A 14,423-nucleotide genomic window follows, 5' to 3' on the forward strand; every position below is an offset into this window, starting at 1 on the left:
GCAGGGACAGTAACCCAGACACAGACACACACAGTGTTCAGGTGGAGCTGCACATTGCTGTGTGTGAAATGGTGACTGATCGCCCAGCTCACACACTGTAACCAATCCACTACAAACAGTTCCGGTTCAAGACGAGCCAATTGCCGCTGAATACAAACTGATACAGTGTAACCAGCCCGGGAGATACATCCCTCTCCCACATTCCCAAATAACCCACACCCCCTCCCCACATTCCCAAATAACGTCTTCCCTTCCCTACAACACTAAATATCCCCCTCCCCACATTCCCGAATATCCCCCTTCCTACAACACCAAATAACCCACAATCCCAAACATCCCTCACCTCACATTCCCAAATAACCCACACATCCTCCTCATATTCCCGAATATCCCCCTCCCCACATCCCCAAATATCCCTCTCCCTACAGCCCCAAATATCCCCCACCCACATTCCCAAATAACTCACATCCCCAAATATCCCTCTCCCTACAACCCCAAATAACTCACAAGCCCAAATATCCCCCTCCCCACATTCCCAACTATTCTCCTCCCGACATTCCCAAATAACCCACAACCTCAAATATTCCCCTCCCTTCAACCCCAAATAACCCACACCTCCAAATATCCCCCTCTCCACATCCCTAAATAAACCACACCCCCAAATATCCCCAATCCCACATTCCCAAATAATACCCTTCCTACAACCCTAAATATCCCCCTCCCCACATCCCCAAATAGCCCACACCCCCCTCCCTTGATTATCCCCCTCCCTGCATTCCCAAATATCCCACATTCCCCGATAACCCACACACTGATTTCACCTCCCTCCCTCCTCCCTGCTATAATTTTTTTCCCTCTCTCTCTCTCCGTGTGGAAATCCCGCTGCCTTTGGGCTGAATCGCACCCTTTCATTCAAAGCTGAAGCATCTTGTGCCGACAGGGAGTGAGAATGGGCAACACCACCTCATGCTGCGTCTCGTCCAGCCCCAAGCTGCGGAGGAACCACGCTCGGCTGGAGACTTACCGCACTGACACCGACATCAGCCGGGAGGACACGGGCTGTAACCTGCAGCACATCAGCGACAGGGAGGCGGTGGACGGTACGTTTTCCATCATCTTATAACCCCCATTCCGCCCCCCAATTCCCCCACCCCCCATTCCCCCCTCCCTCCCCCCACCCCATTTCCCCCCTCCCTCCCCCACCCCCCCCACCCCATTCCCCCCTCCCTTCCCCCCACCCCCCCCACCCCATTCCCCCCTCCCTTCCCCCCACCCAACCCCCCTCCCTTCCCCCACCCAACCCCCCTCCCTTCCCCCCCACCCAACCCCCCTCCCTCCCCCCACACCCCCTCCCTCCCCCCACCCCCTCCCTCCCCCCACCCACTCCCTCCCCCCCCCCACCCCCTCCCTCCCCCACCCCATTCCCCCCTCCCTCCCCCCCACCCCATTCCCCCCCCCATTCCCCCCCACCCCATTCCCCCCCCATTCCCCCCCACCCCATTCCCCCCTCCCTCCCCCCCAACCCCATTTCCCCCCTCCCTCCCCCCCACCCCCCCATTTCCCCCCTCCCTCCCCCCCACCCCCCCCATTCCCCCCCTCCCTCCCCCCCACCCCCCCATTCCCCCCTCCCTCCCCCCCACCCCCCCATTCCCCCCCTCCCTCCCCCCACCCCATTCCCCCCCTCCCTCCCTCCCTCCCTCCTCCCACCCCATTCCCCCCTTCCCTCCCCCCCCACCCCATTCCCCCCCTCCCTCCCCCCCCACCCCATTCCCCCCCTCCCTCCCTCCCTCCCCCCACCCCATTCCCCCCTCCCTCCCCCCCACCCCATTCCCCCCCTCCCTCCCCCCCACCCCATTCCCCCCCTCCCTCCCCCCCCACCCCATTCCCCCCCTCCCTCCCCCCCCACCCCATTCCCCCCCTCCCTCCCCCCCCACCCCATTCCCCCCTCCCTCCCCCCCACCCCATTCCCCCCCTCCCTCCCCCCCCACCCCATTCCCCCCCTCCCTCCCCCCCCACCCCATTCCCCCCCTCCCTCCCCACCCCATTCCCCCCTCCCTCCCCCCTCCCCCCTTCCCTCCCCTCCCCATTCCCCCCTCCCCATTCCCCCCTTCCCTCCCCATTCCCCCTTCCCTCCCCCCCTTCCCTCCCCCCCACCCCATTCCCCCCTTCCCTCCTCCCCCCCACCCCATTCCCCCCTTCCCTCCTCCCCCCACCCCATTCCCCCCTTCCCTCCTCCCCCCACCCCATTCCCCCCTTCCCTCCTCCCCCCCACCCCATTCCCCCCTTCCCTCCTCCCCCCCACCCCATTCCCCCCTTCCCTCCCCCCCCACCCCATTCCCCCCTTCCCTCCCCCCCCCACCCCATTCCCCCCTTCCCTCCCCCCCCCACCCCATTCCCCCCTTCCCTCCCCCCCCCCACCCCATTCCCCCCTTCCCTCCCCCCCCCACCCCATTCCCCCCTTCCCTCCCCCCCCCACCCCATTCCCCCCTTCCCTCCCCCCCCCACCCCATTCCCCCCTTCCCTCCCCCCCCACCCCATTCCCCCTTCCCTCCCCCCCCCACCCCATTCCCCCTTCCCTCCCCCCCCACCCCATTCCCCCCTTCCCTCCCCCCCCACCCCATTCCCCCTTCCCTCCCCCCCCACCCCATTCCCCCCTTCCCTCCCCCCCCACCCATTCCCCCCTTCCCTCCCCCCCCACCCCATTCCCCCCTTCCCTCCCCCCCCCACCCCATTCCCCCCTTCCCTCCCCCCCCCACCCCATTCCCCCCTTCCCTCCCCCCCACCCCATTCCCCCCTTCCCTCCCCCCCCCACCCCATTCCCCCCTTCCCTCCCCCCCCCACCCCATTCCCCCTTCCCTCCCCCCCCCACCCCATTCCCCCCTTCCCTCCCCCCCCACCCCATTCCCCCCTTCCCTCCCCCCCCCACCCCATTCCCCCCTTCCCTCCCCCCCCACCCCATTCCCCCCTTCCCTCCCCATTCCCCCCTTCCATTCCCCCCCACTCTTCCCCCCCCACCCCATTCTCCTGTTTCCCCCCACCCCACCCCACCCCACCCCACCCCACCCCACCCCACCCCACCCCACCCCATTCTCCTGTTTTCCCCCCCCCCCCTGCAATCCCTGATCTGGATAGGACATGCCTGTGGCCCATTGGGTGGTTCAGCATCAGCTCCTGGATGGTCAGAAGCTGCAGCTTAGCGAGCAGAGTTGTTCACCTTGTCCCTCTGCTCCAGAGTGCCCACAGGATCAATGTTCATTTTATTGTTTAGTTTCACTTCCAAATAAATGTTGTGTTTCTGTTACTGTCAGTGTGAGTCTACATTGGACAAGGGAGGGTGGTAAAGCAATAGGAGATTTTGAAACCAGCTGCCTGCCACTCTGTATCAAATCTTTCATGATCTCTGGCTGGGTGTCTGATGCTCTGATATCCTCTTTTGAAACGGGCATCAGTAAAACATCCCCAGAAATGTGTAGCAGTTTGTAGGTTGTTTTTTTGTTTTAAACAAACACTCCCTGGGTTCAACCAGGTGAAATGAATGTGAATGATGTTACCGGCAGCCAGGGGAGTTTTGATGTGAGAGGACTCTGGTAGTTCTGACTCTAAGTGAATGTGCTTTGGGGAGGAGTGTAACACCCCACCCCCAGGTGGACCTGAACCAGTTGTAGTGAGTGTCGGGACATTTGGTGCGAAATGAATGACCCTCATTCTGTTCCAGTTCTACCCCCTTACCCTCCACCCACCCCTCTGACTGTATCCAGGAGGATCTTTCAAGTTACACAGGGCAATTTGTGTGTCAAAGGATCCAGTGAGATCTCCGTGTTTGTGTATGTGCACTTCGGATTGGCATTTTGGCAGAGTTTTTTTCTGCTTGGTTTAACACATGTGTTTTGTGGATTCAACCGTATTAATTTTTGGCCTGGACTGAAGTCTCTGCTCAGGGGTGGGTCGGGGTTTCACGATGTTGTGATTCAGAGAGAGTCTCAGTTGCCCATGGTTGTAGATGTCAGCTGAGAAAAACTGGCCATAAAAGACATCCCATCTCAATCACCAGCATGATTTAATGCTCTCTCTGTGTTATGCAAACACTGCCAGACTGTATTAATGTGATTAGGGATGTGGATATGCAAATATGTACTGAACATGTGTCCAGTCTGGGCAAGATTTAGCTCACCTTAAAACCCATGTCTTCAGTTCAGCTCAGCTGGTGACATTTGTCCCAGGTCAGAAAGTTGATGTTTGAAAGACGCGGGTTGATGGGTTTTTGATAAGAGAGGGGATTCAGGGTTATGGGGAGAGGGCGGGAATGTGGAACTGAGCCACGACAGATCAGCCATGATCTTATTGAATGGCGAGGCGGGCTCGAAGGGCTAGATGGCCTACTCCTGCTCCTATTTCTTATGTTCTTATGAACCCCAGATTTGAGCACTCTGTGTAGGTTGACACTTCAGTGTAGGCATATTTGATTTTTATTTATTATTGTCATAGGTATTGTGGTACAGTAAAAAGTACAGAGGTCTAAAGATGTATGTTTTTGTTTTACACGTGAGTATTTTTTTCTGGTTGTAGGACAGTTGTATAAATATATATGTTCACATTCTTTACCTTTAGCTGATCCATTTGTAAGAGAACATTTTCTCTTATCTGTAAACACTTCGTGATGTTTCACAGGTAAGCTGTCAAGTAAATGCTCCGGTTTCCTCCTACAGTTCAAAGATGTGTGGGTTAGGTTGATAGGCCATGTTAAATTACTCCTTAGTATCAGGGGGATTAGTTGGGTAAATACTTGAGATTATGGTTATAGGGCCTGGGTGGGATTGTTGTTGCTGCAGGCTCGATGGGCCAGATTGCCTTCTACACTATAGGGTTTCCAAGATTCTAATTTAGATGAGCCAAATGGCCTTTCTCATCTGTAACAACTCCCACCTCCATGGGAAGCATTCACTGAAAGCAGCAAATTTACACATGTATGTAGACTATATCTAGTTTAACTTTCTCAGTACCTCTGTTGTCAGACAATCGGTTCTATGCCCTTGCTCCCCAAAAGAAAACTCCCCATCCCACTCTGTCTTTGCAAACTACAATCCCAAATCCAACCTTTCAAAGTCCTTGAACATGTTACTTCCTTTACCTGGGCCAGTTTTCCCACAATTTAATGACTGAATTTCTCCATTTGAGTTTTTTGCCACTATCACACCAAGATGACCACTGAACCATCATAAATGACATCCCATGCGACTGAGACCACACTACCTATCTTCCTCATTCTTCTCAGCCTGTATACAGCCTTTAACATGGTTGACCATGCAATCCTTTGACAAAAGGTCACCTGTACTTGAAACATCAACTCTTTTCTCTCCTTACAGATGATGCCAGATCTGCTGAGATTTTCCAGCATTTTTTCTTTTAGTTTCAGATTCTAGCATCCATGGTAATTTGCTTTTATCCTTGTACAATGCCTCCCTGTTATCTAGCTGGGAGAGACTGTATTTGTTTTGTCCAATTCTTATCTCTTCTGTTATTGACTGAGAATCATTGCAATCAATTCTCTTCATGTCTCTGCACTGTTACTTCAGGCCCTCAGAAACTAGCTTTGGCATGCTCCTATTTCTCATAGACATGTCTCAACATCATAGTATGACAACACAGCATCAGGTTCCACATATAAGCTGGTGACACTCAACTCAAACCCGTCACTACCACCTCTTGACTTATCCGTTGTTTCTAACTTGTAACACTGCATGTCTGACGTCCGGTATTGAATGAGCAAAAAGTTTCCTTCAGCTAAATTTTGGGAAGACCAAAACAATTGTCTCGGGTCCCTGCTACAAATTCTATTGCCTAACCACCAACACATTCCCTGTCCCTGGCAACTGAGGTTGAACCTCAGGAGCCTCTCAGGAGGCTAAGGAAATTTGGCATGTCCACTGTGACTCTCTCCCAGCCTTTACAGATACACCATAGAAAGTGTCCTTTCTGCATGTATCACAGCTTGATATGGCTCCTACTCTGTGTACAACTGCAAGAAACTCCCAAGGGCTGTGAACGAAGCCCAGTCCATCACACATACCAGCCTCCTATCCATTGACTCTGTTTACACTTCCTGCTGCCTTGGAAATGCAGTCAGCTTAATCAAGGACCCAAGAACCCTGGACATTCTCTCTTCCACACCACCTGCTGGGAAGAAGATTCAAAAGTCTGAGGTCACATACCAACTGACTGAAGAACAGCTTCTTCCCTGCTGCCATCAGACTTGTGAATGGACCTACCTTGCATTAAGTTGATCTTTCTCTACACCCCAGTTGTGACTGTAATACTACACTCTGTCTCTCTCCTTCTGTATGATTGATACATTTTGTCTGTATAACCTTAGTGTCACATTTGACCCAGTGCTGAAATTTTGACCAGATACCTGCTCCAATACAAACTTCCATTTCTGTGGCATTGCCTCAGCTTATTGGCCGCTAAAACCCTTGTCCACGCCTTTGTTAGTTCTAGGTTTGCCTATTCCAATCCAGGACTGTCTGACCACTCACTTCATCCTCCATAAAATTGAACTCCTCCAAAATTTGACTGTGTATCCTAACTCACAGCAGTACCCGCTTACCTATATATCATAGAATCCCTACAGTGCAGAAGGAGGCCATTCTGCCCACTGAATCTACACTGACAACAATCCCTCGCAGACTCTATCCCTGTAACCCCACATATTTACCCTATGAGCCCCCCCCGACACTAAGAGGCAATTTATCGTGTCCAGGTAACTGGAGCACCCGGAGGAAACCCACGCAGATGCAGGGAGAATGTGCAGACTCCACACACACAGCCGACCAAGGCTGGAATTGAACCTGTGTCCTTGGTGCTGTGAGGGAGAAGTGCTAACCACTGTGCCATTTCTGGAGGGAATTCCAGAGCGCACCTGAACTAGTGTCCTGGTCTAGCAATGCTGCAGTTTTATAATTCTCTCCCTTGTTTTCAAATTCCTTAATGGCCCACTCCTCCCTATCTTTGTAACCACCACCTGCAACCCTACAAAATTTCTGCCCTTCTCCAAATCTGACTCCTTGTACGATCCTGATTTTTAATTGTTCTATTGTTGGCTGTCTTCAGTTGCCTAGGCCCCAAGGTCTGGAATTCTCTCAACCTCTCTGACCCTCTACTTCTCTCGACACTCCTTAAAACCTACCGTTTTGACCAAGCTTCTGATTATTTGACTTAATGTCTCATGTGTCTCGTGTGGCTCTTGTGAAACACGTTGGGGTGCTTTGCAATGTTAAAGGACTAGACTATGGTAAAGGTTTTATCCAAATACAAGTTATTGTTTGGCATCCAGTCCTGGATCAGCCATAATCTCCTCAAATTGAACGTTGGGAAGACCCAGGAAATTGCTTCCACCACAGACTAATGTCTCCACTGATTCAATCTCCATCCTGAGCTGCCCTCCTGTGCTGGAGCTGATTGCTCATAATTTGAGTTGAATATCATGCTGAGGTTAAGCTTCCCAACTCGTTAATACTGCCTTTTTCTCTACCTCAGCGGATCTGCTGCTGAAGCCCTCTTCCGTGCTCTGGAATTCCCTCCAGAAATGGCACAGTGGTTAGCACTGCTGCCTCACAGCGCCAGGGACCCAGGTTCAATTCCGGCCTTGGGTCGGCATGGGGTTTGCATGTTTTCTCTGTGTCTGTGTAGATTTCCTCCCACAGTCTTAAAGACATGGGGCCTGGTTTGATTGGCCATGCTAAATTGCCCCTTAGTGTCGGGGGGCTAGCAGTTAAGTATGTGGGGTTATGGGGATAGGACCTACGAGAGATTGTTGTCAGTGTTGACTCAGTGAGCCGAATGGCCTCCTCCTGTTCTGAATGGAATCTATGGTTCTGTGAAACCACTGCACTTCTCACTTGCTCCTCCTTTTATATTGCTCCTTTAAAAACTCACTTCTTTGACTGAGGTTTTGATGGGCTGTGCTCATATCTCTTTGCGGTTTGGTATCGAATGTTATCAAATAACACTCTTGTGAAGTGTGGTGGGTTGTTTTATATAATGCTGGGTAAATGCATGTTCTTGTTGATGTAATTCAGAGGGGAGATGAACACTGAAGGGAAGAGTTGGGGTATGACGATTGAAGCTGGTTAAAGGAGGCTTTTAAAGTAAAGGTTTTAAAGTGAGGATGTATCAACGTGCACTGGTTTAGGTTGAGAATTTCAGAGGGCAGGCTAGTTTACATAACCTCTACATAACACAAACAGATTTGGATGCCAGCAAAGTGTAGGAAATCTACCATATGCTGCTTGTTCTCAGTAAAAAAACGTAGCAAATACTTCAAAGGCAGTTCCTAAATAGGTCAGCTCTGCCTTTGAATTAGAATAAGCCAGGGTTGGGGGAAATAAAGCTCCCCATTTTCTGTTGTGGTGTTTTTCCAAGTTTTTTCCCTGGTCATATGAGCAGAAATCTTGGAGACGCTTGTCATGGTCTAATTCCCTTGCAAAACTTGACGTGGAGCGGAAGATTTAAAATGAAAGGAGTGATTTGTTTACTGACAGGCATTCATAGTCAATAGATTTTATTTTTGCAGACTCATTCTTTAGCTAAGGCAGAGATTTAATAGCTACACCTAATGGTTGTGCAAATGAAATCAGTGTTTTGCGTGCCCCCGCCCCACACACACACACACACACACATATATATTTTGGACACAGGCTGTTTCAGTCTCTCTCAGTACAATCCCCAGGTTGTCTGCTTCAGTTCCAAGACATGCAAGCATGAGTGTAACTGGTTTAGCCATCCATCGTTAGATCAAGCTACCTGCAGTGTTTAGTTTTTTGTGCCAATCATACACATTCTTTTTCTATTTTATCTTCTGCTGTACTCCTCTAGCCATGATGTGGAGATGCCGACTCCTGGGAGTAATTCTGAGATTACTACGTTTTGAGGTCTAACCAACCAGAGGGGTCTAAATCTGGCAGCACCACTCTTATTTTTGGAGGTGTTTCCTTTTTTGCAATGGCATCCTGCTGTCATGTGTCTACTTATATCCTTAACTCATCCACCTTGTTTGTATTACTCCCTGCATTGAAATATAGTAAGAAGCCTCACAACAACAGGTTAAAGTCCAACAGGTTTTTATGGAACCACGAGCTTTCGGAGCGCTGCTCCAACATCAGGTGAGTCTCCAAAAGCTTGTGATTCCAAATAAACCTGTTGGACTTTAACCTGGTGCTGTGAGACTTCTTATTGTGCCTACCGCAGTCCAACGCTGGCATCGCCACATCATGCACTGAAATATAAACAGTTTAATCCCATCAGTGTGGCGGCATGGTGGCACAGTGGTTAGCACTGCTGCCTCACAGCGCTAGGAACCCGGGTTCGATTCCCGGCTTGGGTCAGCGTCTGTGTGGAGTCTGCACGTTCTTCCCATGGGTTTCCTCTGGATGTTCTGGTGTCCTCCCACAGTTCAAAGATGCGTGGGTTAGGTTGATTGGTCATACTAAATTGTCCCTTAGTGTCAGGGAGATAGGTAGGGTAATAACGTGGGACTATGGGGAAAGGGACTGGGTGGGATTGTGATCGGTGCAGACTCAATGGGCCAAATGGCCATCTCCTGCACTGTAGGAACTATAAGGATTCTAAGAATTTGTCCTTTTAAACTTTGCTTTTTCTGTCATTCCAAATCTATCACTACATCTTATACGTCACCAGCTAATGTTCCACTTTCATTTTCCTGATCTGAATCTGACCTATCTGACCCTAATCCTGGGATCCCATCCCCCGCCACACTAGTTTAAATTCTCCCCAACAGAACTAGCAAATGCCCCTACAAGGACATTGGTCCCAGCTCTGCCCGGGTGCAGCCCAGTCCAGTTTGTACAGCTCCCACCTTCCCCAGTGCCTCAAGAATCTGAATCCCTCCTGGCTACACCATCTTTCCAGCTCGCGCATGGAACTGGGAGTTATCCTGAGATTACTACATTTGAGGCCTTGCATTTTAATTTATCTCCTAAGCTCCTGTACTCAGCGTGCAGGTCTTCATCCCTTAGTTTACCTGTGCCTTGGCGTCTTCATCCCAATGTTCACCGTTCCTTGACACAGTGCCTTGCAGCTGCTCTGTGACATCCTGCACCCTGTTACCAGGGAGGCAACATATCATCCTTTGTACATATTAAATAGTGAATTTGACTAATTTTCATTTCTGTCATAATTTATGGAAAAAAAATTGATGAGCTTTATTAAAGAGGCTTAGATGCATTCATTAAACTGCAAATGATTGGACTTTTTCCTATTTAGGAAAATTAAACTAATAACCAACCTTCTGAGAAGCTAATACAGTTAACTTAGATTTCCATGAATTTTGTATATTTAAACTTTGTGCAACACACATAAAAATTGCCAACCTGAATGTGAGGAAAGAAATATTGACGGCCCATTTCTTGTTGAATTTCAATAGCATGAAGGAGGTAAGCTTGCTTGTAAAGCAGCCCCCTTTGAAAGTCAACATAAGTGTACAAGATTTTCCCTTGCCGGATTAAATGGAAATTTGGCTGGAAGACAGTGTGAAGCAGAAAAGCCAGCAAGTTGGCTTCCCCCAAGTGCTTCATAAATACTTAGCTGATTTAGAAAATTAGCAGTCACTTCCTGTTAAAGGGCACTTTTCACAATGAGGATTGTGGCGTGGTCAAAGCAGAAATGTTTGGCTTACCTGTTTTTTTTAAGCTTGTTGAAGAACATACCTGTGATGTGGAGGTGCCGGCGTTGGACATAATAAGAAATCTCACAACACCAGGTTAAAGTCCAACAGGTTTATTTGGTAGCACAAGCCACTAGCTTTCGGAGCGCTGCTCCTTCATCAGGTGAGTGGGATTTCAGCTCACAAACAGGGCATGTAAAGACACAAACTCAATTTACAAGATAATGGTTTGAATGTGAGTCTTTACAGGTAATCACGTCTTAAAGGTGCAGACAATGTGAGTGGAGAGAGGGTTAAGCACACGTTAAAGAGATGTGTATTGTCTCCAGCCAGGACAGTTAGTGAGATTTTGCAAGCCCAGGCAAGTCATGGGGGTTACAGATAGTGTGGCATGAACCCAAGATCCCAGTTGAGGCCATACTCGTGCGGGGAATCTGGCTATCAGTCTCTGCTCAGTGACTCTGCGTTGTCGTGAAGGCCGCCTTGGAGAATGCTTACCTGAAGATCAGAGGCTGAATGCCTGTCACTGCTGAAGTGGAGAAGTGAAGAATGTACCTGGCAGGGCTGAAACCATGATCAGACAGGGCACAAGGCTAGCCCGTTGCGCTTGGGATGTGCTGACGCCTGTGGTCATGGTTTGCCCAGGCTAGGGTAGAGTAAAGGTTCAGGATAGCCAGTGAGGTTAAACTGAGGCTTTACCTGATGCGATTTTTTTCAAAGCCTTCTTCGGCCTTTCGGCTAAGATGAAGAGGTGTGATGCCTCATCCTGTCAGCTTGGATCTTGTTTGATCAAGCCCAAAATGGGATGCAATGTCTTCTTGTCTTGACAGCTTGGACCTGGTATGTCCGTCGTGGGACTAAAATTGATTTGAATTAGGGTTTGACTAGAATAAAAGTACCAAAAAGTGCCTCTTGGCCTTTTGGCTAAGTCGAGCGTAAGATCAAGCCTTGGTCAGCAACAGTGCCTTATTTTGTAGCTTGGACCTTGTTTGTCTCTCGTGGGGACAACAAATTGGATTCAGTTTGAATTTGGTTTTTGGAGCAAGCAAGGAGATGGATTCAGGTCTGCCCAGTCAAATCTGCCCATTGGCATTGTAACCTTTAAGAATGGAGTAAAAATTAAACGACATCTATATATATTTTAATCACGTCCTGTGCAACTCTAAATCACGTTTGATGCTTCATTGACTTTGTAAGGAAAGTTTGCTAGATACCTTTCATTAAGGCGTGCCCTTGTAAGTGCAAGCAACTCATACATCTCAATTCTTTAATTCATGCAAGAATCATAGTGAAATATTACTAGTTGCACAGTGGTTTTGAAACTAAAGCAGAACACCAGAGTCAGAAATGAAAGTAGAACAAGGGACATGCACAGTAGGCCAGTCAGCAACAGATGGGTAAAAATAGATCAACGCTTGCCTTCAGTAATCTATCTTTAGTAAGAATAATGACTTCAAAATGGTATTGTCGTATTCCAATTTGGTAAATTTTGCAAGCGGAGTAAAAGGCCTGATTTGTTTTCAGGATCTTGCGCAGCTTAATTGTTTCTGTCATTTGATTTGATTTATTATTGTCACGTGTATTAACATACAGTGAAAAGTATTGTTTCTTGCACGCTATACAGACAAAACATATCATTCATAAAGAAGGAAATGAGAGAGTGCAGTATTGTAGTGTTACCATCATAGCTAGGGTGTAGAGAAAGATCAACTTAATGCAAGCCAAACCCATTCTAAAGTCTGACAGCAGCAGGGAAGAAGCTGTTCTTGAGTTGTTTGGTATGTGACCTCAGACTTTTGTATCTTTTTCCCGACGGAAGAAGGTGGAAAAGAGAATGTCCTGGGGGTGCATGGGGTCCTTAATTAGGCTGGCTGTTTTGCCGAGGCAGTGGGAAGTGTAGCCAGAGTTAATGGATGGGAAGCTGGTTTGCATGATGGATTGTCACTGAATTTTGCCAATGTATTCACCTCCCACCACATGTATCCACTTCTGCTGTTACGAGCCTTTGTGATCTGAAGGGCAAGATAAAGTCAGGATAGTCCCAGATGATGGTGGTGTTTGTAACTTAGGTATCACCTCACGTGAAGTGAGGAGCAAGATTGAGAAGGCGGGTGCTTCATGAATAATCTCAGCCGGTATGAGAATTGAACATGTACTGTTGGCATTGTTCTGCATCACTGACTATCTGCTCAGCCAACTGAGCTAAACTGAACTGAACTAAATTGTAGTGCCCATGTCTTGGAATCATAGAATAGACTTATAGAATCTCAACAGTACAGAAGGAGGCTATTTGATCCATCGAGTCTGTATCGACTACAACCCCACCCAGGCCCTATTCCTGTAACCCTTGTTTAGCCTGCTAATCCCCCTGACAGTAAGGGAGAATTTAACACTGCCAATCCACCGAACAAGCACATCTTTAGCGTGTAGGAGGAAGCCAGAGCACCTGGAGGAAACCCATGCAGACACGGGGAGAATGTGCAAATGCCACACAGGCAGTGACCTAAGCCGGGAATTGAAACTGGGTCCCTGGCACTGAGGCAGCAGTGCTAACCACCGTGCCACTGTATCGGGTATGATGACAACATCTATGCCTCAACTCCCTTCAATTTCTGTTAGCTAAGCCACCCAGTGTTCCTACTCCAGATATTATAGGAAGGGTGTAATTTGAACTCATCATGTAGTAAACTGTGTTATCTGGTTAAAATGCAAGTAATAACTGAAAATGCTCAGTTCGGTGTTCAGGTAGAAGATGTTAGTATTTTCAGTTGCAGTTTAATGGAAAGCCTGTCTGGAGTAGAACGATAGCAAATCTGACATTCCAAGTGAACTTTTTAGCGTCGCGATAGCCAGTTGTGTGGATAGATTGGGCTGTTCCAGTCTACTGACTTGAACCGATTTAGCAAAGGCTGATTTGGTACGCAGGGAAGTGTTCACTGTGCTATGTGGCTTTGTCTTTTTGATGCTGCTCACCAAACAAGATGACAATTAGCTAATTCTTCGACCTATTTATCTGTAGCTTTGTTTATAGATAGCTGAGGCCCAAGCAAATGTGTTCGGATGCGGCTACAAATGAAACTGTGACCTTTGCAATGCCTCCCAGGCAAATAATTACTGACTGAAGGGGACTCAAAAATTGCCTGGACGGGCTGCTGAAGTGTTAGTTGAATTTGGCAGCATTGGCATGGGGCATTAACTTGTAAGCAGCACTGTGTGTGATTGCTCCTTTTGAAATTCCCTTTTTTTGTTATTCCTGCCTTCAAAGCCAAGTGTGTCGACTGAATTGAGAGCTGCTCGAGAGGCGATTGTCTTTGTTAGAAAACAAGCTCCCCTCGAGTCCTGTGCCATCAGTTCACCTCTTGGCAAAAGAGGTTTAGTGGTAGATTTCTAGATTACGACAACGGTGAGCACAGTGATCCCCTCTTCACCTGTGGCTCTTTGTAAACGCATTGCTTTTGTGTGTCTACAAATTGGCTGTGGAAAGTTGTCATGATGTGGAGATGCTGGCGTTGGACTGGGGTAAACACAATAAGAAGTCTGACAACACCAGGTTTAAGTCCAACTGATTTATTTGAATCAAGTAAATCGGTTGGACTTAAACCTGGTGTTGTCAGACTTCTTACTGTGGAAAGTTGATCAGACGGTGAATTGCTTGTACTGTTTTTCATGCTCTCCACCAAACTAAGGGCTAGGAAAATTGTTGAGAGGCAGTGTTGTTTCAGTTTCCACACAGGAAATGGCAGAA

The 14,423-nt window shown here is 48.9% G+C and overlaps 1 protein-coding gene across 1 annotated transcript in view; it reads left to right on the plus strand.

Moving 5' to 3' along the window:
• The first annotated feature begins 803 nt into the window (after positions 1 to 803).
• The window catches only part of ccny (cyclin Y), a 235,335-nt gene continuing 221,715 nt past the window's right edge, over positions 804 to 14,423 (plus strand). The window contains exon 1 of the mRNA XM_080212423.1: positions 804 to 1,100. Within this exon, the coding sequence (XP_080068549.1) occupies positions 950 to 1,100 (151 nt within the window). The 5' untranslated portion in view covers positions 804 to 949. The remainder of the gene's footprint in view (positions 1,101 to 14,423) is intronic.

The sequence above is a fragment of the Carcharhinus amblyrhynchos genome, chromosome 2, assembly GCF_965287045.1.
Source record: "Carcharhinus amblyrhynchos chromosome 2, sCarAmb.v2.hapA, whole genome shotgun sequence".
Lineage (NCBI taxonomy): Eukaryota > Metazoa > Chordata > Chondrichthyes > Carcharhiniformes > Carcharhinidae > Carcharhinus > Carcharhinus amblyrhynchos.